Consider the following 26776-nt stretch of genomic DNA (forward strand, 5'->3'; position numbering starts at 1 on the left):
GAAGAGGGGAGCCGGAGCGGCGGCTGAGGCAGAGTGCTTCTCGGCGAGCTCGCAACCGGGATAAGGAGAACGGGAGCAATGTGGAGAGTTCGAGAGAAGGGTAGTTGCGAGAATTAATTTCTTGGGCTGGGCACTCTTGGTCCCCTGCATTGTGGTCCCACGTAAAAGAAGGAAGGTCACGAGATTAAGGTCACTAGCACTGTAGGGTGTGTGACTTAGAGATGAATTTAGGGCCAAAATCCTTGCTGGATTGGGATGAAGGCACGGTAGCGTGCCTTGCACTGCTACTGTCCTGAGATAGCACACGTCCCTATGGTTGTTGAAGACCGCGGTAGGGATGACGAGGTTATCCACCGCGCCCTCCAAAAGGCAGGAGAAGGGGATGCAGGCCGTCGGCCTTAGGTGATTGGGAAAGGGGCTGCGGCTGAGGTGTTTGGATGCCGCGAACCCCCGCAACGCCTCGTCGATCACATGGAGGAAAAAGTACACCGAAGGTCCCTCAACTTGTCATCGAGTTACAAAATCGTCCCTCAACCGCAAAACCAGATATATGACATCCCTCAACTTATAAAAACCGTTCACTATAGGTCCTTCAGTGGTTTTGTATCCGATTTTATCCTACGTGGCGGCTGAGTCAGCGTGGGACCCACGTAGGCCCCACATGTCAGGATGCCACGTCAGCCTCTCTCTTCCCCTTCCTCTCCCTTCCTCCTCTCTCTCTCTCACTCTTCTCTTCTCTTCTCTTCTCTGGGGCAAGCCGGCCGGCGGCTGGGGACGAGGCGACAGAGGAGTAGGCGGCAGCGGCTGTGACGCGCGAGAAGACGAGGGCAGCGGCCGGTCAAGAATGGCACCGACGGCGCTGCGTCGCCGCCGCCGGCGAAACGGCCCCGCGCGGGTGGGCGCCGCGGCGTTGGGCGCGGAGGCGGAGCCGGGGCCGGGCGCCGCGGTGGTGGGCACGGAGGTGGAGGCGGGGCGGGGTTGGGCGCCGCGGCGGTGGCCGCGGAGGTGGAGGCAGGGCCGGGCGCCGTGGAGGTGGACTCTGGCGGACTCGGAGCCCCGGCTTGCTCCCGCGCCGCATCCTCCCTCTCTCCGTGTGCTCGCTGTCGACGTCCCCACCTCCTCCCTCTTCGCGCGCGCACGCTGCCGGAGCTCGCGCAGGTGTACGTCGTCGTCGGCCGCGACGTGCTGGTCAGCCCGGTGTCAAAAATGTCTCCCGGTAAGTCAGCCTCGTCGTCAGGCAGAGGAGGAGCGGTGGCGGCGTACCATACGGTGACGAGGATGATGTTGGAAGCGGATTCGAGAGGGCCGCAGCAATGACCGCCGTGTCGTCCAATCGTCGCCGATGGGAGCACGGCGAGTGCCCAGATGTAGAAACCATGGATGGCGTCGAGGACGCACATCTTCAGAGACAGGATGTGTTCGCATGAGGAGAGGTCGTAGTTCACTGGTGAGTCGGTAGCCTCGTCGCCGTCGTATGGCGGCGCCACACCCACCAAGCAGCTGGATAGCTTCGTCTACATGGATTCGCAATCAAACGACAGGTTGGATGTACCCGAGTTGAGGAGAATCGATCCCTTGCAATTTGACCATGACAGGGGAGAGCTGACCGGCGAGGAACTGCAACGTCATGAGGCGCGGCAGCTCATCAGGCGCTGGATGTGCCGCTTTCAGCGCGGCGACCCTGAGCGCGACCTGGATGGGGAGCGGCGGCGTCGACGACTCTGCGCCGCTCGGCCTCATCGTCGTCGGCGGCTTCGGGTGGGGGCGCCACACCACCGGCTTCTTGTCGCTCGTCCGCGGCGGGGGCGCCGCGCCGCCGGCTTCTCGTCGCTTGTTCGCTGGGCCGCGGCCGGACCGGAGTGGCGAGTGTCGACGACGACGAGGCATGCGAACTGGTGAGCGGTGCGGACCTCTTCATCGGTGGCGACATCAACGACGAGGGCGAGGTCGTCCGCGCATACCTCCTCCGCCTCCCCCGCCGGCCGCAGCCGCGCGCCGCCATCGCCGACGCCCGACGGCAGCGACTTGATGGCGGCGTCGTCGAGTCGATTTCCGCATGATGGCCGCAACCGCACGCCGCCATCGCCGACCACACTAGGGGGACGGGGAGGCCGGCGAGCCCGCGCGCCGCCACTCGGGAGCCACCGTCGCCGGCCGCACGCGTTGCCGCTCGTGCGAGAGCAGAGAGCGAGGGGGAGGAAGGAAGGAGAGAACAGAGAGAAGAGGGGGAAATAGAGTATGCGCTGATGTGGCAGCCTAACATGTGGGGCCCACGTGGGTCCCACGCTGAGTTAGCAGCCACATAGGATAAAACCGGGTTAAAACCACCGAGGGACCTATTATGACCGGTTTTGGTTAGTTGAGGGACACCGGATATCCGGTTTTGTGGTTGGGGGATAATTTTATAATTCGATGGCAAGTTGAGGGACCTTGGTGCACTTTTTCCATCACATGGATGGCGAGGGCGGAGAATTGATCTTTGGGGCCCTCGCTGAGGCGCACGTAGATCGTCAGGGCCTCTACCAGAATTCGTAGTTTGATTGGAGTTATAATAGCAAGACGCTGCATCGGGATAGCATACATGCGCACAATTTTCGGTCCAGAAGGAAGCAGATCCGTCAGATGCGCCTGACGCGGATCGCGTCGCGCCACTGGTGAAACCGTCGATGGCAAAGAAAAGAGTGTATAACAAAACGCACGGCAGAAGTTTGTCCACAGCGTAGGGCTTATTGGGCTCTCACAGGCTTCTGACTTGCTAAGTCCACTGAAATCCCAGGCCATCACCAAATACAGGGCCGGGATTTTGGCCCATTCCGAACGACGCATCGAGGGAACGGGCCGAATGCGTGTCAGTGTGTTTCTGTGCCATATGCAAGCGGACCAACTGCCGGTCGACTCCAACGCCAGCCGTCTGCTTCGTCCTCACATCCAAGTCCGGTGAGCGGTGGCGAGCCTGGGACCCGGCGAGACAACCCAGCTACCCCGACCGACTTGGAAAGGGAGAACGCAACCGTCCCCCGCATTCCCCTCCTCTTCAGAATCAGCAGCGAATCACTCTCCTCTCTCGTAGTCCCTGTCAATCCGACGCCGTGCATGCAGTTAAATCTTCCAAGCCACACGAATCCGCAGTTTTGTCACAGGTGAGACGTGCCTGTGAACTGGCACGGTGGCAACTCACCTCTCCCTACCTTTCTCTGGTACCAAACCTTTCCAAGGAAGAAACCAAGCTGCATGCTGCTGCGGTAGGACCACCGGTGTTAGGACACACTGGAGTTGTCAATCGTCTTTACAGCCAAACCACCACGCATTTTTCGTTCTGTACAGCATAAAATATGAATGACTTGTCTGTGCTGAGATTCTTTCTTCTATCATGCCTAGCGCATGCTCACGAGTCAAGCCATGCGCAGAAGAAAGGTTTAACCAAAGTTTTAAGGGTAATTTGGAAACATGTCATTATAACTTTGCAAAGTTTAAGATATGTCATTGGTATCTCAATGACATGTAGGACCTACATGAGTCAATGACATGTGAGTTAGAATGACATATCTCAAATTTTATAAAATTATAATGGCATGGTTCCAATTTTCCCAAATTTTTTAAACCGTAGCTTAATTGGGCCTTTTTGACAATGTTGGACCAGCCAACCTAAACACTTTCATGGAACTGCCTGGTAACCAAACCAGCTGCTACACTACCGCTTTTGATAGGAGCAGCAGCCGGCCTGAATTGACTCTAGCTTATTGCCTTCGAATTAGGCTTGAAAAATACTACTACTTAGTACTCTGTTACAGTCTAAAATATGAGATTCCACCAATTAATCAACAATCCAACAAACCAATCATCTGGACACGCTGTCTCAGGCGGCCATTGGAATTTTAAATTCGAGAAGTGATTCATTTTCTAATTTAAATCCGAGTATTTAAAAAGTTTCATCTCTCCTCGATTTAAAAGAAATCCTTTTTATAGCTTCTGCTCGTCAGGCTTTAGAAGGTGTGATGAAAAGTGCCAACGCGCCTTCACATTTGGCAATATCGGAAAAACGAAGCCTTCCTATTTATTTGCCGTTCCGTGCACCGAGCAATCTCGCGGACGCGTAGCCGGAAATCGAATCAGGCCGCAGGGCTGAGAGAAAAAAATAATCAGAAGCAAAGGGGGGAGAGAGAGAGAAAAAAAAAAGTCGAGGAGGCGGCAGCAGGCGGCGGCGAGCGAGCGAGCGGAGGAGGAGGAGGAGCAGAGAATGTCGGCGCTGCAGAGCTGGCGCAAGGCGTACGGCGCGCTCAAGGACACCACCACCGTCAGCCTCGCCAATCTCAACTCCGACTTCAAGGTCCGCGTCGAGCTTTTGCACCCTCCCCCAATCCAGTGGCGCAAACTGGTTCAGTTCATCCGATTTGCCGCAACCGACTGGGGGACGAGGAGTCCAGGAGGGGGAGGCGTTTGGATCTGTGTTGTACGCATCCATTGGGATTTATTTTAGTTTGCGATGTTTTTCTTTTCCCCTCTGTAGGATCTGGATGTGGCGATTGTGAAGGCCACGAACCACGTCGAGTGCCCGCCCAAGGAGCGCCACCTGCGAAGTACGTTGATTCGTCCTCACTACCAATCTGCCAATCTCCTATATCCTCGCTTGCGATTTTCTGCTTAATTTAGTTCAGTGTGTGTGGAATCAGATTTGAGAATTGAGATTGTTCGGTGGGATGGAGGGTACTTGCTGTTGGGGTTTTCCCCATTCTCTGTTGGGTTTGGTGTTTGATGGGTTGGTGGTTGTGTTGCAGAGATTGCAGCGGCGACGTCCATCGGTAGGCCTCGGGCGGATGTCGCCTACTGCATCCATGCTCTTGCTCGTCGCCTCGCCAAGACCCGGAATTGGATTGTAAGCACCGTGCACTCCTGTTGAGATTTTTCGTGTTTATGTTTTATGTTTGTATCTTTTATGCTTAGGTTGCGTTGAGCGCTTGCCATACTGTAGTCGAGTAACAGGCGGGTTGCAAAACTGAAATTTTTGCAGTATATAAATGTAGTCATTTATGTAACTGCCGCAGTGTAAGAAGTTAGGATACTGAGCTTGAGCTTTTTGTGGTTTAGCGGTGGTACAGTGGTGCTAATGTGGGCATCCAACCATCCAGGATAGTAGAATGTACATTTAAATTATGTTACCGCTTATGCCCTCGATATATCTCAAACTTGAAATATAACTTAACTCAATTGATTAACATTCTCTCTTCTCTATATCTGAGATGGTCTGCATTTTTCTGGTCTTTCTTGTTGATTTTGATAGCCTTTTGTTCACCATCCATGGTTTCTCTATTTTTCTGGTTGCCCTGAATCATGTTTTTCGATTCTGTGATGTTCTGTCTCATATTAAATGCTTGCTTTGATCTGGATCTTTTTTGGCTGATTTGGTGAAACTCAATGTGCTACTTCCTCCGTTTCACAATGTAAGTCATTCTAGCATTTTCCACATTCATATTGATGTTAATGAATCCAAATAGATATATATGTCTAGATTCATTAACATCAATATGAATGTGGGAAATGCTAGAATGACTTACATTGTGAAACGGAGGGAGTAAATCGGCTTGGTCCCAAACAAGTTTTTCTGATTTATGGTTTTCGTGCCACCACTTCAACAGCAGATCAGCAATACTTCAGACACTCTTCAGTGTTCTGTTCTATTTGCAAGTATTCGCTGGTCCACATCTGGAGCCAATTAATGTAACATTCATTTCATGCACTATGTAGGTTGCACTGAAGACACTTGTGGTGATCCACAGGCTTCTCCGGGATGGTGATCCTACATTCCGTGAAGAGTTTCTTACTTTCACACAAAGAGTGCGGATTTTGCAATTATCAAACTTCAAGGATGACTCCACCCCTGTTGGTTAGTAGAGCACATCAATTTTCTTTAGTATCACCTCCTAAATTCCCATTGTTTCTAATACAACTTTTTATCCAGCTTGGGACTATTCTTCATGGGTTCGTACATACGGTTTGTTTTTGGAGGAAAGACTGGAATGCTTCAGGGTCTTAAAGTACGATATTGAAGCTGAGCGTTTGTCGAAGCAGGGTCAAGGGCCTGAAAAGGTTTGGTTATTATCAATCTCATTTGGTTATTGTAGTCAAATTAGCTACCATGATTATAATTAGAGTTACAACATTTTGTCAATTATTGGTTTCTATCTTGCTGAATTCTTCATATTGTGACTTTTTCAGGGCCACAGTAGAACCAGAGAATTAGATTCTCCGGACTTGCTGGAGCAATTACCAGCACTGCAGCAGTTACTCTATCGACTTATTGGATGTCGGGTGATTTTCTCTTTTGCCAGTTTGGACTAATGGGGGAAATAAACATTCTAAAATCTAATTTTCCAGTCTGTTTTTTGTGAAGATAACCTGACAGCTTTCTTTCTTCTTATGCAGCCAGAAGGAGCTGCAAATAGCAATTATTTGGTGCAGTATGCTCTAGCTCTGGTAAGCTATGTTTTTTCTTTTACACCAGTGTTTTTCTTCTTGTGGATGCAGATGTGTTTCTTTTTATTACCCAATCGCTCCATTGCAAACATCTTGGTTGCCTTGGCACTTCATAATTTGTCAGGATGAAGAGCCATATCCTGCTATTACTGATATAATTGAGCAGTTCCTTCTCTGGACTAGAGTCTATTCTTAGAATAAGGGCATCTTTTGTGCAACATTGTATCTGTGCTATCTTTTTGCTCATGTCATTGCTTGCTTGTACAGATCTTTTGCAATATTTTGTAGAGCAAACTATGATCAGGTGGTGATGCCTTAGTAGAGTACATTCCTAGAAATTTTCCTTTGTTAAAATGGTTTTATATCTATATACTATCTTAGGACATTTGGACAGTTCTTTTTTCAGAATTTAAATCTTTTGGGGCATTCTATTTTGTGTTGATATCCTTAGTCATATAAGGAAATAAAAGTTTCTTTGGTGTTTTTTGTAATAACATTCTGGTCATAAGAAAACAAAAACGATCACTGTCCTTTTATGAATTAAATTTCCAGTTAGTGTTATGAATTAAATTTCTTGATAGTTTTAGTAATTTAATTTTATATTAGTTTAACTTGGTAAGTTGAGTGAATCTCCTTGCTTTGCACAGGTTCTTAAAGAAAGCTTCAAAATCTATTGTGCAATAAACGATGGAATTATCAACCTTGTTGACAAGGTAATTTGTTTTTATATTGACAGCACTATACTGTTTATTTTTGTTCTGGCAAGTTGTGCATACTAATATTTTCTTTTGTTGCTCGAAAATGATGCAGTTTTTTGAGATGCCAAGGCACGAAGCACTCAAAGCCCTTGAAATTTACAGGAGAGCTGGACAGCAGGTGATTCTAAGATTCTGAAGGATGGTTATCTGAAATTTGTGGTATTTCAAAGATGATGATAATGGTAGAAATAACACTGTTATGCTCTAGGCTGGAAGCCTATCGGACTTCTATGAAAACTGTCGGGGATTAGAACTTGCAAGAAATTTCCAGTTTCCTACTCTGAGGGAGGCAAGTATTTTTGTGCTAACTGTGCAACTTCTTGTATTGTAAATCAGAATCAGATAAATCATTGTCATCACTTTCTTTTTCTATATTTGTTCCAGCCACCACAATCATTCCTTTCGACCATGGAGGAGTATGTGAGAGAGGCTCCACGCATGGTTCCAATTAAGGAACCTTTGGTCAGTTCTTAGTTAAAATGACCTGCTATTTCTTTTAAAAATGCCTTCTACGTTTCGATATGCCTCCTTTATATTATAATAATCAAGCAGCAGCCCTGATGATGATGTTTGTGCAATATTTATCTTCAATTGAAATTTGAAACCATAGCAAAAGAAGAATCACATGTGTTGTGTCACCACAGTAAAATAATCACATGTTGATTTGTACTAAAATAATCATTCGATCTATAAAACGGATTCTTAAACTCTTAATAATTGTTATTTCACCAGGAGTTTCCTGAGAGACTCCTCCTGACATACAAACCAGAAGAATCAGAAGAGATTCCTGAGCCTGTTTCTGCTGAGGAGGAAAAACCACAAATTGAAGAACCTGCTGTTGCAGTGCCATCTACTGAAGTAGTTCCACCACCACCTCCTAAACCTGAGGTCGTAGACACCGGTGATTTATTGGTAAGTAGAAGAAACCATTTACTGCATGCTGCACTGGTTCATTTATCACAATTTAATGATATGTATGCTCCTAGGGATTAAGCGATCCAACCCCTAGTGTATCAGCAATAGAGGAAAGCAATGCTTTGGCCTTGGCTATTATTCCTACAGGTATTTTGTCATCCTTCAATCCAGTGATGCCTATCATGAACCTTGTGTTAGATAATTCTGAAAATTGTGTGCAATATAACAGGTGGTGAGACGTCAACAAGTGGCACAGCTACACTGCAAGATAAAGGATTTGACCCTACAGGATGGGAACTTGCTCTTGTTACTACCCCGAGCACCAACACAAACTCAATGGCCATGGACAGTAATTTGGTGGGTTTTCTTACTCTTTCTCTGAGGATATTTATGGTTAGTATAATGTCCCGCTTTGGATTTGGAAACTGTTATTCTGCTGTTAGTGGCTCCTGCCAGCTTGTCTTGGTTTTGGATCGGACGGGGTTTTAGCCATAGCTCCCAAATCAATCTGGCTGGAAAAGCTTTGCTGGTTCATTGTTGGTGAAAACAGGGAGCACAACTACTCATATATATCTGTTTATCAGAAAGCATTTAAGTGAGAAAAAATGATAACTTTGTAATTGGTGTGAATTGCAAGTAAATGATTTATTTCCTAGAATTAATGGACCTCATGGAGTCTTGGGCTAATCTAGAAAGTGGTTGTAACAAACTTGGTTAAGGTTAAGTCCATGAAAGACCTGCTGACATGCTCTGCTTCTCAAAGAAAAAGTTCATTATGCTAGCAAATTCTGCAATATCTCATCCTAATAGTGATTAACTTTGAGCTTGGACTTTTCCTTTTGCGTTTTCAATTTATTTGGGCAAAAGTGTCCCCAAACTCAACTTTCAGGTGAAAATCACGCTTTTCATAGACACAGTCTTTGGATTTGCTTCTAAATTTTAATGACTGAGCTGATAGTTGGCATCTTTACAATTTGTTCTACTTTTATACTTATGATCTCATAATGGTAATATTTAAAATTTTGAACTGTTGAGTGATTCGGGTTGGGTTCAGTAACCATGTGATTTTTTACTCCATATTTGCCATTATTGGTCTAGCTGATCAGGCCAAAATTTATTCTCTTGTTTTTGTCTGCAGGGTGGTGGATTTGACAAACTCATTCTGGACAGCCTATACGACGAGGGAACCTACAGGCAGCAGATGCAGCAGCAGCAGCTGTATGGTTCAGCTGCCCCCAACCCTTTCATGGCGAGTGATCCTTTCGCTATGTCGAATCAAGTAGCTCCCCCACCATCAGTTCAAATGGCTAGCATGACTCAGCAGCCCCAGCAGATGCCTATGATGATGCAGCCAAATCCCTTCGGGCCACCACTACAGCCGCAGCATGCAGGCATTGCTCAGGCACCCAACCCCTTCCTCGATGCTGGGTTCGGCCCTTTCCCAGCATCAAATGGGATGCACCCGCAAGCCAACCCGTTTGGAACCGCCCAACTTTTGTAGGGTCACAGTTAACACACGAGATGGGCACTTGGGCAGTGCAAATTCAAGTCTATTGAGTTGCATATTGCATATTCAGAAGTGAGATTTGCAGATGTCGCAATGGTATACATACTTTGTATTGGCTTCTCTTGGGCTGTGTGGCCGCTTGGCGATCTTGATTTTTTGTAGTTCAAGCCTGTAAACCTCCTGTGCAGTAGTATTTGTTTTTTTTTTTCACCATTTGTGACGGCGGCTGGTCTGGGACGATTCTCCTTGTAAAGAAATTTATTTTCTCTGATTCATAGTTACATGTCAAAAAAAAAAGGTCGTAAAACTGGTGATAGCTACCAGAGTATATATACTTTTGTAACTAAAGATATTTTCAGTTTAGACTTTGTGCATCGAACTGTAGGAGTAGCAATGGCAATTCTGCTATGATAGCTTGGAATGCTCGCGGATCCATATCGTGGCATATGTTACAGCTATTCTTTTGTTTTACCCCCAAGTTATATGTCTTATATGGTCAGAAGCACGCCGACGAAACGACAGTAGAGGGATACTCCCTGTCGCTCGTGAGTGTAATCACGTGGGACACCGGGTTCGCTACCTCATCCATCGACGTGGTACGAGTAATTCTTCTCATCGATTCAACTTTACTCCTAGAGATTTTACTCCGGTCCTATAAAAAAATATCTTGAGGTATCGTGTCACAATCCTCAACCCACCCACTGATCAATGCCCAGCACCGGAAGCAACCGATAATTCACAGCAGTAATCACTCAAGTAATTTGGATACAATTGAGAGGAATTAGCAATGTAGATTGGGAAGAGAAGCGGGGGACTGGGAATAAGAGAACAGAGCCTAGGATTGGAAGAACAGAGAGATGAGAGGAAATTGGAGAGCCTAGGATTGGAAGAACATAGAGATGAGAGGAAATTGGAGGAGGAAGAAGCCTTGGCTTCAGTTCTGTTGATTTCTTCATCGATGCCTCATATGTTGCTGTTCCTTCTCTTTTAAAGGCATGCACCCTGTTTGTCTGGATCAAAGCCCCGTGCCTGAAGCCCGGCCCATAGGACGTGGCATTCTCCCTTCCTTTAGTTTCGGCTTGTCCCCAAGCCGATGCCTTTGATGCCTCCAGGATTCCATATTAGTTGCAAGGAGCATAGTGTATCATGATCATTAAGCAATAGTGACTCCCAAAGCTTGTTATCCTGCCTTTGCAATGTTTGTCCTTGAGGTCCTGGTTCGGAAAGCTCCTCAATAATTTCCCGCAACCAGGATTTCTTCAGTGAAACAACCGTAGTTATTACCCTGACTAGATGATAAGAAGAATAGCCCAACCCGAGATCGACAAACTGATCACTTGTTGCAAACCATCCAATGGGTCTGGGCCATATTACAAACTCCTCATCTGAAGTTGGTAGCTGTAACATGTCAACTGGAATCACTTCATTCAGATTAATTAACTTGGAGTTCAGTGATACCCATGAATATGTGCAACTCTTTGTATACCAGTCACTAGTCTTCATAGTAGGCTGTAGACATTGCAGTACTGCACTAGAGAGAAACTCACACTGTAATGTCCAATTTGTAGCATCTCCAAACAATGCCATAGTCTTCACCAATAAGAAATGTCGGTTGTCATGGGAAGCCATCCATTTTTCAAGGGATCTGCTACACAAACACACCATTGGCACAACTACTGAACTGGGGCAAAAGGATGGATTGAGTGCATGCATTGTTAGTTGGAGCTCATTATACTCTGCAGACCAGAGAGTGAAAACTGAAACCTGAACCTCTATAAAAGTTCCACCCGACCAAGAACACTTGAGGTTGTGCCAATTATGCACTTTGCCAGCTAAGAGAGGAATTGCACTCTTCTGTTGACACCTGATTACCTGCCAGTACTCATGCTTCCATAACCCCACGATAGTATGACTTCCTTTAATCTTGCATTTGCATGAAAAACTCTCTCTAGCATGCGCAAGTAATGTAACAGCACATGCATTAAGAGGAGGTGTCCATGGTATTTTCAGCTGAGCCATCTCCCTCCAACAAGAATGTATTTTTCCACGCAATAGCTCCAATCCAATCAACAATTCCAAGCAGTTCATTTCCTTGTATATAGCAGATTGCCACTGTGTCGAGCTTTGAAAGACTTGATCATCCAGCACTAATAGTCCTTGAATATTCTCCCATACATAGCTGGAAATCCAATTCATATTTACTTGATGACATATCTCCAATACTTCCTTGATCACCTCATTTAACAGAAAATAAGGTGGTGGCCAAGGCCTCAACTCAATAGAACACGTCCTCTCTGAAATCAGTGTTTTTGAAGCCTCACCTTGACAATCAACCTCAATGGAATTGAGTACACAGCCAAATAATTGTAGTGCTCCAACTTCAGCTTTAGCTTCTGCTTGAGAAGGTGGTTGCCGGGGATGTAAGAGCTTCGTCATCACCACGCCTCAGCTGTCTTGACTCAACCACGGATCAGGCCATGGTAAAGGCCGAGAACCTAAGGTCATCTCAGCCTTGTACCATGGAATTGCCGCTTTCCAAGGTGGTACTGGTGGAGAGCTACCTGTTTTCTGTAGTGTGAACTTGGAGTTCACTTCAGTGAGCTCAACTAAATCCTCGGTGGCCATGTCATCGTCATCATCATTGATCATTTGTTCATTGCCTTCCGTCAAACACTTGGTGGCTGTCACCATGCACAACTCATTAGTATCAACCAAGCTGATTGAATTGGCCTCATTACTAACCTCCAATGTGTTGGGGACTGATTTGGTGTTGGTGCTTGTAGCTGCCACAACTCTGGTGATATCAACGCTCGTAGTTGACTCAACCTTGATGTCGCGGCATGTCACGAGTATCTGATTGATCATGTCCTTTATCTCAACACACAAATCATGGAAGGTCTTTTCTGATTTATCCTCCGCCTTGCCCATGTCAGCCCAATTCTCCTTGGTCGCGGTGAGGGAAATCGGTGGCACCACAACTGCTGATTCGTCTGAGGGCGTGGATGGACTCATGGTGGCCGGGAACACATGTTCTAGAGTAGTAGAAGTGCTCTTGGCATCAGACTTGATGTTGGCGCAGCTTGGTACCGGCGTCGAACACTTGGTGGGCGTCATGTTGACACCGTTCCCGTTGAAAGGATGCACGTGCTGGACATCAAGTAGACAACACCCATCATAGATATTGCGCCCATTGGTGACAGATCGAGCCCTCTCTGCATCACAGCTTGACCGGAACCACACGAAGGCCTCAACACCCAAAGGACTCGTGGTGAGGACTTGCACCGCCACAGCTCCATAGGTGTTGTAAACTTGATGCAGCACCTCGCTGGTCACCGGGTAAAGGACTTGGCTCACTTGGACACGAAGAGCAGCGCCTGCGCCATCTCCTAGCCAGCTCGGCATTTCACCGAACACCTGGCGGGCACCACCAGCACTAACCCCTCCACGGCTCAAATTCCGCCTCCAAAGGTCACCATTGCAACTGTGTGTCGCCCAACACGCCTCCTTGCTTGGAATCCCACGAATTGACTGCTCTGATACCATATTGTCACGATCCTCAACCCACCCACCGATCAATGCCCAACACCGGAAGCAACCGATAATTCACAGCAGTAATCACTCAAGTAATTTGGATACAATTAAGAGGAATTAGCAATGTAGATTGGGAAGAGAAGCAGGGGACTGGGAATAAGAGAACAGAGCCTAGGATTGGAAGAACAGAGAGATGAGAGGAAATTGGAGGAGGAAGAAGCCTTGGCTTCAGTTCTGTTGATTTCTTCATCGATGCCTCATCTGTTGCTCTTCCTTCTCTTTTAAAGGCATGCACCCTGTTTGCCTGGATCAAAGCCCAGTGCCTGAAGCCTGGCTCATAGGACGTGACATATCGGTATCTCATAGTACCAAATCGTTTTTTATCGTTGAACGTTGAATCTATCTAGGTAGGATGGACATGGTTAGATTAAACGATCGAAGATACTTTGATAGTACCGGTACCTCGAGGTGTTTTTTTTTTAACTGAAGCAAATCTCTTACTCGTATTGCGCTCGTGCGTGTGGGCAAAATGCCAAAATCGATGGCAGTACTGCTTTGAGTTCTCGCTTTGATCTTCACAAAGTTTTCACCCTTTTGCCAACCGAACATGGCTATTCCTCTACGATTCAGTTTTATACTAGTGCCACAACGAGCAGCGTGCAAGGTCGGGGGATGCAACTCTCAACTTTTCTGCTTCGTTCGCTTGGTTACACGCGACGATCAGCGAGGAGCTGCACGTGGTCCGATCCTTTTCCTTTTGCTTGGGGAGTAGTACCATGTTGTCGAGATGATTTCGACGTGGCGAGACACGATAGAGTGTCGTATATCAGCACATGAGTACACGAGGCAGCGCGCATTAGCGCCGTCTGGAACGAAAGGCATATTTTCTCTCTGCTGCATCACAACACAGGAAAATTTCTTTATTCGAGCGCTTCGATTCTGCACCATTTCACATACTCCCTCCATCCTATTTTAGCCACGGTCGTGGATTTTGTGTTCAATGTTTCATCGTCCGTCTTATTTAAAATATTTTTATAATTATATTTTTATTATATTAATGATAAAATATGAATAGCACTTATGTGTTATTTATTTTTAAACTTTTTTCTAAAATTTTTAAATAAGATGGAGAGTGAAATATTAGACACGAAAACTTATATCCGTACTTAGAATTGAGAGGGAGGGAGTATAGGGCCTGTTTAGTTCGCGAAATAAAAATTTTTGAGTGTCACATCGGACGTTTGATTGGATGTCGGAAAGAGTTTTCGGACACGAATGAGAAAACTAATTTCATAACTCGTCTGGAAACCGCGAGACGAATCTTTTGAGCCTAATTAATCCGCCATTAGCAAATATGGATTACTGTGGCACTTATGGCTAATCATGGACTAATTAGACTTAAAAGATTTGTCTCATGATTTACTCCCTAACTGTGTAATTAGTTTTTCTTTTAATTTATATTTAATACTTCATACATGTGTCAAAGATTTGATGTGATGTTTTTGAGAAAAAATTTTTGGGAACTAAACATTGCCTAAAGATTTCTGCAGAAATACTCCTGTGATTCGGCCGCTTTGAATCTGCGCGGGACCCGAATGAAGCCAAGCGCACCACCTCATCTCAGGCAAAACGACGAAAAGAAAAAAAAAATCTGATCTGCTCGGATCTCGCGGTCGATCTGATCGCGCGCTCAGCCGCTCCTCCCCTGGATCCTTCTTCTCCCCCTCTCCCCTCTCCCGCCTATAAGAGTCCCTCCCTCCTCCCCTTCGCTGCGCACTCACCTCTCATCGTCGCACGCACGCCCGCACCTCCTCCCCTCCCCCCTCAAAACCTCCGCCGTGATCCGGTGGTGGATGCAGCCTCGTGGGCGATCCTTCAACCGCCGCTCCCGGAGCTTCTCCCGCGCCCGCCTCGCCATCGAGGGGTCTTAATCTCGCCGGCCTCCTCCCTTCTCTCAGACTCTCAGTCGCTAAACCCTCCCCTCTAAAATCGCACTGAACGAACGGTCGAACGATCCCGCCGAGATGGACGCCGCGGCCGCCACCGCTGTTAATGGTAAGCAGAAGGACGTCTCCTCCCCCCCACGGATCGGATCGGGCCTGATCTGTTCTGTTTTGCCCTGCGTTTTGTTCTCGTTCTGCTTGATCTGGTTTGGGGATGGATGGGGGCGTGGGGGTGTTGGTGTTGGTGTGTTGGATTTTGCGGATCTCGTTCGTGCGGAGGGCGTTGTTTTTGCGGGGTGATGTTCTGACGCGTCTGCGTTTGTGTTCGCAGGAGTGCTTGAGGTGGAGGAGAGGAAGGCGCAGAAGAGCTACTGGGAGGAGCACTCCAAGGACCTCACCGTCGAGGCCATGATGCTCGACTCCCGCGCCGCCGATCTCGACAAGGAGGAGCGCCCCGAGGTGATACCACAGTGCCACCTGCCTAATTCCTTCTCCGCTGTCCAGTGATTTACTGGTGCTTAGCAGTAATTTCTGTGAAATGTACTGGTCATTTTCTTATCCGCTTACTAGATCTGGGGCGCGTGCATGCACTTTTTGGTACTTTTCCCAACCAAATACAGTTCCTACGTGGTAGTAAGTGGCGCGTGGTAAATGATGAACCGGGACAAACTGGTCGGCATTTCGTGCATTGCTTTTCTAGAATTGTTCAACACAGATGTACTCAAAGGAGAACGGAGGTTGGAGAGCCTGGTGTTCGTTTTTCTTTTGAGAGAGTGACTGATGTTGACTCGTATGTTTTTGGGTAATCCTTGAGTCAAAAGTGATTTTTCTTAGGCCTTGTTTAGTTAGGGAAACTTTTTGTGTTTGGTTGTCACATCAGATATCGGATATACGGACACACATTTGAAGTATTAAACATAGTCTAATAACAAAAAAAAAATTACAGATTCCGTCAGGAAAGTGTGAGACGAATTTATTAAGCCTAATTAATTCGTCATTAGCAAATGTTTACTGTAGCTCCACATGGTCAAATCATGGCGCAATTAGGTTTAAAAGATTTTTCTCGCAATTTACACGCAAATTATGTAATTGGTTTTATTTGTCCATATTTAATACTTCATGTATGTGTTCAAACATTCGATGTGATGCGTGAAAAGTTTTTGTTTTGGGAACTAAACAAGGCCTTAGCAAAATGGAGTGAACACTTGACATGACAGCAGACCTTGACATAGTAGCATCACATAGGGTCCATATTACATAAGGTGTTTCTTAGGTAGACAGCTGAATTGTTGTCACTGTTTTACTTAAAGGAAAAATTCTGTTTTGCTGTTTCCTTTTTCCAGACTAGAAGATGATGCTAGACCTTTTACTTTAATGATCACAGACCTGTTTGCTGACTGTACGAAGTAAAACTCTTTTCACAAGAAAAATACCCACTTAAGAATTTTTGGGGACTGTACTCGCACGAGAATGTGTTACTGTAACTGTCAATAATACTACCATTAGCAGGTGAATGAGATTGTTCCCTCTCACTCAATTGTCACAGTAATTATTAACCTTTTTAAAATTAGCATAGTCACATTGATTAGACATGTTTTTTGGATGCTGGAAAATGTTTTCCTGGACTTATGTTCTAACGTATCTCTTCTGACACTTCTGCAGATATTGTCTTTACTTCCTCCTTACGAAGGAAAATCAGTACTGGAACTTGGTGCTGGAATAGGTCGCTTCACTGGAGAACTAGTGAAAACAGCTGGGCATGTTCTTGCAATGGATTTCATTGAAAGTGTGATTAAGAAGGTTTAACATTCACATCTCATTTAAAACCTTAAAACCAGTTTGGTAGCTGAACTATGATTGGCTTCGCTGAACTATGATTGGCTTCTTTTATCTCTACATGAATGTTATGCCTGATTCATTTAGTCTTGTGTGTCGTTTCTTGTAGAATGAAAGCATAAACGGTCACCACAAGAATGCATCCTTTATGTGTGCGGATGTCACATGTCCAGACCTGATGATTGAGGATAACTCCATTGATCTGATATTTTCAAACTGGTTACTGATGTATCTTTCAGACGAGGAGGTAATGAGCAGATAGTACTTAATAGGCCTCATATCGTGTCTCATTTCAAATAAATAAGCATATTTAAGATCTGTTGCGATCCTTCTTTGCACATCTGAATATGTCTTGGGAAATGAACCCTGGATGATATAAATCGACTTTGTGTTGAAACTTGGTATGTCTTGGCTATGTCTTCTGAGTTTGCTAACTCATACTGTTACTGTAGGTTGAGAAGCTAGTAAAGAGAATGGTAAGATGGCTAAAGGTTGGCGGCTATATCTTCTTTAGGGAATCTTGTTTCCATCAGTCTGGAGATTCAAAAAGGAAAGTGAATCCTACACATTACCGGGAGCCAAGGTTTTACACTAAGGTCAGTATGCTAACTATCTTGTTTCTGGTTCCCTTCTATCATTTGAATCTCAAGCTTGACAGTTCAAGGTTTTCTACTAGACTTGCCTCGTTAAATGTTACCCACTTTACTGAATCTAAACTATACACACAGTATGCTTATAGCAGCACTGAGCAATGTTATTTGCGCTACTTTGTAACAAGTTGTGATGATTGAAGGCTAACAGATTGATTTAAAAATAGGTGTTTAAAGAGTGTCAAGCTCTTGATCAAGATGGGAATTCCTTTGAACTCTCTGTACTTACTTGCAAGTGTGTTGGAGCTTACGTGAAAAGCAAGAAAAATCAAAACCAGGTACTTCTTTGTCCTTGCACATCCACATACACACTCATGTCCTGTGATCAAGTGAACTGATGGACTTGATGCCATACTATGCAGATATGTTGGCTATGGCAAAAGGTTGATTCAACAGAAGATCGGGGGTTTCAAAGATTTTTGGACAATGTGCAGTACAAAGCCAGTGGAATATTACGCTATGAACGCATCTTTGGAGAAGGCTTTGTGAGCACTGGTGGAATTGGTTAGTAAATGCATGTATTTTTTGTCATTTTTAAATCAGTAATATTCTAATTTGTTCTAATTTGTAGTATGCCTATTCTTTTATCTTCGTTCACCAGAAACTACAAAAGAATTTGTGGACAGGCTGGATCTCAAACCTGGCCAGAACGTTCTTGATGTTGGATGTGGAATTGGGGGCGGTGATTTTTATATGGCTGACAAGTATGATGTTCATGTTGTTGGTATTGATCTTTCGATAAACATGGTTTCTTTTGCACTTGAGCGTGCTATTGGGCGTAAGTGCTCAGTTGAGTTTGAAGTCGCTGATTGCACCAAAAAGACATACCCAGACAACACGTTTGACGTCATCTACAGTCGTGATACTATCCTTCACATACAAGTACGTTTTACACATTATTTACAACCCATTTGGATGTTTTGTTTCTTCCTGGTTTATTGCTCTACAGCCTACAACAGTTTAAATATTTTCAGCTTGAAATGGACTGTTTTAGGCAAGCCCTGAGAACCTGTATATACATTTGTAGTAATTGTTAGTGGGATTGTGGGAAAAATAAATTCTTGGAACTATTTGAATTACCTGCCACTAAATATGTTTTACCCTTTCTTTGATGCCAGAACAACTGTGTTTTGACCAGTGCTGTTTTTGCTCTTTGCAGGATAAACCCTCACTATTTAAAAGTTTCTTCAAGTGGCTCAAACCTGGGGGTAAGGTCCTAATTAGTGATTACTGCAAGTGCCCTGGGAAACCTTCAGAAGAGTTCGCAGCTTACATTAAGCAAAGGGGTTATGACCTTCACGACGTCAGGGCTTACGGACAGGTGCTTTTGCTAGCTACACTCTATATGATTAATAGTACTGTTTCTTTCATGAAAGTGTAGAGCTATGGTAACATCTGTTTGGTAAATTATCCAGATGCTTGAGAATGCTGGTTTCCATGATGTCATTGCTGAAGACCGCACCGATCAGGTAATCCCCCTCTGGAGCTACACTGGCTGCATTCCCATATTCTCTTCAACTGAAATGTAGATATGATTTTCTGTGGTACTGATCATATTCAATCTTGTATTGCAGTTCCTCGATGTTCTAGAGAGGGAGCTTGCTAAAGTTGAAAAGAACAAAAACGAGTTCGTCTCTGATTTCAGCCAGGTAATTTAGGCAAAACTGCGAGTTTAGTAGCTGCCTTCTTTCCATGTTGCTGGTATGCACATCAAATTCTTTGTTTCACTTATTTTCAGGAGGACTACGACGCCATTGTGAATGGATGGAAGGCAAAACTTCAAAGGAGTTCTGCTGGTGAGCAGAGGTGGGGGCTGTTCATCGCGACCAAGTGATGAATCAAGATGCGCAGCGTGGGGGGGACTCGCAAATAAATTGGTTTCATGCCGTGTGTCCATCATATTACATTTTTGTTGTCAAGTTATTTAATTTCGAATTCGGTGTACTTCTTGTGGAGCTTTTGATGTTGTTGGGACAAAAAACAAAAATAACCAGAGTTCAGCCCGCGTTGTTTTCGACTTCTTGAGCTGGAAAGTTCAGTTGCATAAAGAAAATTCAGGTGTACTCGGTGTGAAACTTTTGATGTTGTTTGGATATAAACAAAAACCAAAGTTCGGCCCCCATTGTTTTCGACTTGTTGTAGAGCTGGAAAGTTCAGTTCCTTAAAGCAAAAGCGTTATCCGTGGGCAATTGCAGAACAGCAAGCCGGAATAACTAGCGGCGTGAAGTCCTCGCACTTCATGCATCTCCCGTCGCAGGCTCGCAGCTTCCCGCGTTAGTTTCTACAGGGACCGGGAGGGAAGCCGAAACCGCAAAACGAGCCAACGACGCCACATCCGTTTCTCACGAGCCAAGTAGTCAACCAGGAACGGGTCCAGATCCCCCACGCGCAATGCGCAAAGGGCGTGGACGTGGCGGAGAGAGACGAGAGGCAGGTAGCTGAAAGGAAGTAGCGGCAACCGGCAGGGCAACACGGGTGGCATGGACGATGACTTCAGTCTTCAGAGTTTGGCCAAGACACAGACTCTCTTCCTCTACAAGGCTGCCCCTACCTGCCTGTCTGCCTTGCCTGTACCGCTGTACGCGCGTGATGGCGCCATGTGCATTGCTGCATCTTCTCCTCTACAACCATCGCCGCATTCCTGCATTTTCTCTTTTTAGAGAATGCTAGACAGGCGGGCTTCCGGAGTTTTAGAGAATGCTAATCAGCTCCCTTTTTCTTTAGAAAAAAAAATAATCAGCTGCTTTTATCTCAGGTGCAGACTCCAGAGGTCCTACTGGCTACTGCTGGCGTGGGGATGCACAGTTCTCACCGCGGTAAACGACGAACTTGGTAAACGAACTTGCACCGTCCTTGGATTTGTTCCTCCCTGCAACGTTTGTCTTCTCTTTTGATTTGTAAACCAAAGATTCGAGAGGGACTGTGGTGATATATATTCTTCTTTTCTTACGATGGCAGATGATGCCGTTCCAACCGTCCACATGCCATTGATTTTTAGCGTCGAATGGACAGTGTGGTCTTGAAGGTAAACGCCAACATTGGTTCTGTGTGGTATAAAAGTGACCCAAGGGCTGCACACATACACAAAAAATAATGACATCAAGAAAGAAAACAAGTGGCAAAGCTCCACATTATCATGCTCAAAACCAATGATAATTTTCGATGGTCATCGGTGAAACTAAAAGGTTCCATTAGGACACAGAAAATTTTACAAAAAGAATCATAGAATATAGTTAATTTCTTAAGTACTACTTAATACAAAATTCCACTAAATTTACTCAGTTGAAAGGAGCCAAAACTACCACCCGTCTTAAAATGGAGGTACCTAATACAATATATGAGATATCATCTGATACTATCAATCACTATAGCTTATCCATAGTACTATATGAGCCATATTGTAACTTGTCTAAATTCATAGTATTGGATATGTATTACAGTATTAGGTAGCTATATAGCAAAACAAAGGTAGTACTTAATACTCCCTCCGTCCAAAAAAAAACAAATTTAGAACTGAAGTGAAATCTGGATAAAGATATATCTAAATTTATGGTATAAGGATTTATTACATTTAGCACTAGGTATTTTTTTAACAGAGGGAGAGGGAGTACTCTGTATTTTAGCCTAGAGGCAGTAACACCTTGCCCTTAACGGAAGTTCCGTCATAACTGACGCTGATCCCGCCTGTCCCACCTGTCCACCACGCCGCGAAATCGCGAATCCCCCACCGGCCCGAGCCACGACTGGCCAGCCACTTTGCACGCCCGTGCCGCGCCTCGCCTCGCCTCTGTGCGACCGGCCCCCGCACCCACCCGCGCACGACGCAGACGCCGCGCGCGTCACGAGGCCCAAAAATCGCACCAAAAGCTACGGGAAAACACAACACCACCACCACCACCGCCCCCCCACGTCTCCGTTTCTCCGCCGCCGCGGCGATCACAAGGAGATCTCCCCTCTCTCTCTCTCTCTCTCTCTCTCTCTCTCTCTCTCCTCGCGCTCGCTTTTAAATGCCACCGAGGCCCACGGTGTGGGCTGGTCCACCGCACGCCGCGCCCGCGCAAGACGCCGACGATGCCGGCGGCGAAGAGGTCGGCGTCGGCGGGGTCGGTGCTGGCCCTCACGGTGGCCGGACGCCGCGCCGCGCGGGCCCGCCTCTGCCTCCGCCTGGCCGCGCCGCTCTCGTTCCTGCTCCTCCTCGCCGCGCTGCTCCGCACCCAGCCCCTCCCGGCGCCGCCTTCCGCGCCGCCGCCCTCCGGGGGCCCCGCTAGGGTCGCCTTCCTCTTCCTCGTCCGCGCGGGCGTCCCCCTCGACTTCCTCTGGGACGCCTTCTTCCGCGTGAGCCCCAATCATCCACCTCCGCTGATTTTCGTTTAGTTCGTTCATTTGTTCGTCCCTGTTTGACTATTCGATTGGTTCTGATCGACCGGGTGTTCGGCAGAACGGCGAGGAGGGCAAGTTCTCGGTGTACGTCCACTCGGCGCCTGGCTTCCAGCTTGACCGCACCACCACGGGATCGTCGTACTTCTACGGGCGGCAGCTCGCCAGGAGCGTAAAGGTTCGGCCATTTCTTTTGCGTGATCTCTTGCTTCTGATGTGATGGCGTGTATCGACATGAGACCTGGGTACGATTTGAGTAGCGAGGAATATGGTTGTGCCTTGCAGGTGGCGTGGGGCGAACCTACCATGGTGGAGGCAGAGAGGATGTTGTTCGCCGCCGCCCTCGAGGATCCAGCGAACCAGCGCTTTGTTTTGCTCTCTGATAGGTACGGTACATTCCCCCACATGCGAGTGCCCTGTTCTTGCTCGTACATAGTTCAAATTTTATGGGGAGTGGACCATGATTAAATGTTCAACTGTGGTCTGTGGCTGTCAGACTCGTGATTGGTTTAATAGCTGAAGGTTTAGTAATGGCAAATCGGCAAGTGAACTCGTACGGAACCAGTTTGTACTTTGCAGGACTCTATAGAGGGCATTCTTCTTAGTGATGCATTTAGATTGTGGTTTCCTGTTGTGGTGCTGCTAAGGTTTCTTGAGAAGCTCTCTCGCTTTTGCTTGGTCTCATAAGTAATGTTAGAAAAAAAAATGCAACTGTGAAGGCATCCCATAATTCCGTGAATGCCTTTTCTTGGTTTCCCTTGTGGGTGCTCACCTTGAAGAGTTTCCCATGATGAGTGTTACCCATCTCTATAGGTTAGAGAGAGTTAGAGTGACATTCTGATCATATTCCCCACTAGTCAGTATGCTTTAAGTCTTTATGTTGTAGTTTGAATTTCAATTTTTTTTATGTACCAATGTTTATCATCTTATAGACGTTTTCAACATTAACATTTCAAAATATCCTTTTCTACTGCAGCTGTGTTCCTCTGTACAATTTCAGCTACATATATACTTACTTGATGGCTTCGACTAAAAGTTTTGTAGACAGGTAAGAGTAAAAAGATCATCTGAAATCTTGCAAGTTCATGTTTGTTCCTATAGGCTACATGCCATATTTCAATTTTTATTTCTCAAAATTAGTATGTTGATATTTTCCAGTTTTGTTGACAAGACCGAGAAGCGTTACAATCCAAGCATGTCTCCTGTTATCCTAAAGGACAAATGGAGGAAAGGATCACAGGTTTCTGTAATTTCTTGCCATTCTTGTTCTTGTAATCAGTATTTCATTTTTATTCAGAGTTTTACACTGAACCATCTATCCTCTCATTTCAGTGGGTAGCATTGACCAGAAGACATGCAGAAGTAGTCGTTGGCGACAAACTTGTCTTGCAAGTATTCAGAAGGCATTGCAAGGTATATTGCCTTTTGAGTTTATTCTTTTCGACATTGGAGTACTTGCTTAGCTTGATTTAGTCCTTTTCAATCCTTCACATGTTAACCCATTTCAAGAAAATTAGTTATTAACCAGGTTACTAGTCTGTTCCAAGTATCCTTTTCAATTTCCCTCAAATTTCTGCTGTAAATGTTAGAACCTTTGTGACTTGAACTTCAACTTGTTTAGCAAACATGTTAGTAGGTATGTGGCTTGCTTATATGGGATGTGAATGTGAGACTAGTTTTCTGTTCCCTTGTTTGTAGATATTTGATGCCTTACAGTGTTAAATAATCAAATGATACTATCTAATCAATTAAGAACGATAGTATCCTAGTGCTCTGCTGCCTCGATGGCAATGCTTTGTCTGTATATATATGCTATTTTTTAGGGGAAAAAAATGCCAACCAAGTTGCAGCATAATTGTCTGAGAAAAGTTCCATCAAATCTATATATGTTCAGTTCAGTCAAAAAAAAAAATCTATATATGTTCAGAATGGGGGTTTTGTGCTATACATTTACATTTTATCAGCAATACTTTTTCTGATAGCCTATATCATCCAGCTACATAATTACTGCATGATAAGAATATATATATTTATCTTAGCCAATTGTTTGTTCCTTGTAGAATTGTCCTTATGCACAATGCGAACTGATTATGTTCTCATTAGATTAATCCAACTTCTAAAAGTTGTGTAAAACTGAAAAAAAAATGAATGGAGTTAAATTGTTCTTATGCTGAATTAAGACAACTGTTCGTATTTATTTTGGTCCATTAATCCTACATATTCTTCTATATGTAGCACTAACGATTCTATTGAATTTGACCTGATTGTTGCAGATGGTAGTAACTAAGGCTTTGCTTGGACAGAAGCCTAATTATGTAAGTGTTTAGTTTAATTTGGATTCCTTTTCAGTCTAGTTTGAAGAGAGGATCATTTTAACATACATTGGCTAATATCATGTATAATAACAATCATTGACTTTGTCTTCCAATTCTTAAGTGACACCATTTCTTTACCGTAGGTATAAACAACTTTTCATATGTAATACTATCCTTCGCTCAATGATAACTAAAGCGAGTTTTTATTCTGCTGTCTGACATGTAGTTTTATATGATGTGAATACGAATAGTCTTTTTTGTTTTCTCTTGATCACCAAAATCAAATGATTTATCTCATTTTTACACCCTTCTAAGGAATGTTTCATTATGTACCCAATAGTACTGTTGTTCCCTGAATTAATTATATTTATCAATACCTACGATTGTTGCACTTATTAAGTATTATGCTTCTCTTGCAGCGAAGATTAGGATTTGGACTTCGTCGAAAGCAGATATCGGTAAAGTTTCAACCGGTCACATTCTCTTTTATCTATTCTCAAGATGTCAAGCACGCATTCAGATGGAACTTTCATATATTTATTTGACAAATGGAAGTTCAGATTGTCAAACTTGTTCATATGTTTGCATATGAAATGCTACCGTCAATTTCAAGCTGTTGCTCACATCACAAAAGTTTCTTGCAATTGAGCTCTTCACTGAGACATGATATCCATGCTAAACCTTGCAGAAAGGATCTACTCGAATGGAGCATGATTGCATTCCAGATGAACACTATGTGCAGACATTATTTTCAGTAAGGCTTGTTATTGTTGATATTGATTTGCAGACTGCAGGACATAATCGTATGTTCTTCACAACAATTCATAATGTTTCCCATTCTTTTAACTTTGTAGATCAATGGACATGAAAATGAACTGGAAAGAAGAACTTTGACATATACATCATGGAACCAGTCCTCAGATCCTAAAGACAAAATGACTTGGCATCCAATGACATTTGAGTATGAGTCAGCAAGTCCTGAGCAAATCAATTCAATTAAGGTAATATCTGTGGATTTTGTTTTGTCATCTTTTTTTTTCTTTTTCAGTTGGCTTGTGAATGATAAAAAAGCTCTAGTGTTCTATCTCACTTGTTTGCCTCACAACCTGTCCATCTCGTAGGAAATTCAATTTAGATAGTGTAATCAATTCTCCTTGTTTTGTCCTGAATAAAGAACTAATCTACTCAGAAACATGTATCTGCATAGCAGAGGTCCTTTCCAGTTTGCGAACTCCAACCTTTGTTACAAGGAATGTGTTTCCATGTTTATGTTGACTGGTTTCCCTGTCTATACTACCTGATGTTAAATTCTATTCCTAAGAATAAAGTCAGACACCGCATCCTGTAGTGCAGGACCTCTACCTTCTATGGCACGTTATTCTGTTAATTGATTCTCACTTAAAGTTTGCTGCATTTTACAGGGTATTGATCATGTGAATTATCAGATGGAGCACAGAACTGAGTGGTGCCAATGCAATACTACATCCGTTCCATGTTTCCTATTTGCCAGGAAGTTCTCCTACAGTGCAGCCATGCATCTATTAGAGGCTGGGACGGTCGGTCCACTAAAATCTGCTCTACTGGCTTAACTATTACTACAAAATTTTGATCACACGAGTTCTCATTTTTAGTTTATCATGGCCGGCCATAGTTTATAGTCCATCAGCATCATTAGGTTCAGTAGCATCTGCAGCTGAATCTGCGGAGCGACCGGAGTACCATAGTGTATTATTATTGATAGTGTTCAGATTTGTGCATAGACCACTGGGACAGAAGAGGTTTGATGTACAGAGCATCAGTTTTGGAGCTTGTCAGCTCGGCTACATTGCAATATCCAACGACAGAATGAGGCAGGATCAGATCAGGTATCTTGTGACGAAGAATGAAGAATGCTCAACCCTTCTCCCGATGGTATTTACTAATTACAGGATAGGAAAGCTGTAACAATATCTTGATAAATGATCATATACACATTAACAAATTTAATAAAGTACAAAGAAAATATTTTTTGTTATTCCATTTTTCCGCAAGAGAAAAACATCCCAGCAATTTATCTGTTACAAGTTTAATCTCATAGTATTATGCAACTTATGCAAGCAGGGAATAGATGTAATCGCCGAATAAAAATTGAAAATATACCTTTTTATTTAATATTTTATGTTTATATATATGCATGGGAATGATTTGTAAAAATATACCTCTCCCGCATGATGGGAACGTGGGACCGTTACAAACACGCGACATAGCTTCGGTTCCGCAGGTCGGAAGCGCGGAATAGGGTCGATCGCGCTGCCCTGTCACGCGGGAGCGTGGTGGAGAACGCGGTCCCGCGTAACCATGGCGCGGCACCGGCTGCTTAGCAGAGGAAGCTAGCTTGCGCAGCTGCTTAGCTATATATATTATTTGCTTTGATTTGCTTTGATTAAGGCCAGTGTGATTAATTAGGTTAATTAAGTAATTGGTGCCGCACCAC

General features: G+C 44.7%; 3 protein-coding genes and 1 long non-coding RNA gene across 4 annotated transcripts; 3 read left to right on the forward strand and 1 right to left on the reverse strand.

Annotated features, from left to right (window-relative positions):
* Positions 1–484: 484 nt before the first annotated feature.
* On the reverse strand, positions 485–1615 carry LOC136355748 (uncharacterized). The gene is made up of 2 exons (XR_010740078.1): positions 1264–1615; positions 485–1185 (listed from the first exon to the last, which is right to left on the reverse strand). It is a non-coding gene; the product is annotated as an uncharacterized lncRNA (long non-coding RNA).
* Positions 1616–4085: 2470 nt separating this feature from the next.
* On the forward strand, positions 4086–10014 carry LOC4323889 (putative clathrin assembly protein At2g01600). Its single transcript, XM_015766518.2, has 15 exons — positions 4086–4327; positions 4508–4577; positions 4776–4873; positions 5743–5881; positions 5957–6084; positions 6214–6306; positions 6421–6471; positions 7119–7184; positions 7282–7347; positions 7438–7518; positions 7614–7691; positions 7962–8141; positions 8216–8291; positions 8374–8501; positions 9283–10014. Exons 1-15 carry the CDS (start codon positions 4238–4240, stop codon positions 9643–9645), a joined length of 1707 nt encoding a protein of 568 aa, XP_015622004.1. The 5' UTR covers positions 4086–4237; the 3' UTR covers positions 9646–10014.
* A 4941-nt stretch (positions 10015–14955) lies between these two features.
* Positions 14956–19674, forward strand: LOC4323890 (phosphoethanolamine N-methyltransferase). Its single transcript, XM_015766841.3, has 12 exons — positions 14956–15237; positions 15457–15584; positions 16788–16925; positions 17071–17208; positions 17414–17557; positions 17779–17889; positions 17974–18115; positions 18213–18493; positions 18771–18932; positions 19027–19080; positions 19186–19260; positions 19350–19674. Exons 1-12 carry the CDS (start codon positions 15207–15209, stop codon positions 19443–19445), a joined length of 1500 nt encoding a protein of 499 aa, XP_015622327.1. The 5' UTR covers positions 14956–15206; the 3' UTR covers positions 19446–19674.
* A 1971-nt stretch (positions 19675–21645) lies between these two features.
* LOC4323891 (glycosyltransferase BC10-like) lies at positions 21646–26317 on the forward strand. Its single transcript, XM_015765645.3, has 11 exons — positions 21646–21946; positions 22050–22166; positions 22274–22374; positions 22965–23036; positions 23147–23228; positions 23321–23401; positions 24262–24303; positions 24723–24761; positions 24992–25057; positions 25158–25304; positions 25725–26317. Exons 1-11 carry the CDS (start codon positions 21683–21685, stop codon positions 25890–25892), a joined length of 1179 nt encoding a protein of 392 aa, XP_015621131.1. The 5' UTR covers positions 21646–21682; the 3' UTR covers positions 25893–26317.
* Positions 26318–26776: the final 459 nt, after the last annotated feature.

The sequence above is a fragment of the Oryza sativa genome, chromosome 1 (assembly GCF_034140825.1).
Source record: "Oryza sativa Japonica Group chromosome 1, ASM3414082v1".
NCBI lineage: Eukaryota > Viridiplantae > Streptophyta > Magnoliopsida > Poales > Poaceae > Oryza > Oryza sativa.

Excerpts from the sequence above, each read along its gene's own strand:
- LOC4323889 (XM_015766518.2), top strand. The coding sequence starts at position 4,238 with ATGTCGGCGCTGCAGAGCTGGCGCAAGGCGTACGGCGCGCTCAAGGAC. Across the intron at positions 6,085-6,213 it reads AGGGTCAAGGGCCTGAAAAG|GGCCACAGTAGAACCAGAGA; the intron begins GTTTGGTTATTA and ends TGACTTTTTCAG. Across the intron at positions 8,142-8,215 it reads TAGACACCGGTGATTTATTG|GGATTAAGCGATCCAACCCC; the intron begins GTAAGTAGAAGA and ends GTATGCTCCTAG.
- LOC4323890 (XM_015766841.3), top strand. The coding sequence starts at position 15,207 with ATGGACGCCGCGGCCGCCACCGCTGTTAATG. Across the intron at positions 17,558-17,778 it reads AGCCAAGGTTTTACACTAAG|GTGTTTAAAGAGTGTCAAGC; the intron begins GTCAGTATGCTA and ends ATTTAAAAATAG. Across the intron at positions 18,494-18,770 it reads ATACTATCCTTCACATACAA|GATAAACCCTCACTATTTAA; the intron begins GTACGTTTTACA and ends TGCTCTTTGCAG.
- LOC4323891 (XM_015765645.3), top strand. The coding sequence starts at position 21,683 with ATGCCGGCGGCGAAGAGGTCGGCGTCGGCGGGGTCGGTGCTGGCCCTC. Across the intron at positions 21,947-22,049 it reads TCTGGGACGCCTTCTTCCGC|AACGGCGAGGAGGGCAAGTT; the intron begins GTGAGCCCCAAT and ends GGTGTTCGGCAG. Across the intron at positions 25,058-25,157 it reads ATGTGCAGACATTATTTTCA|ATCAATGGACATGAAAATGA; the intron begins GTAAGGCTTGTT and ends TTAACTTTGTAG.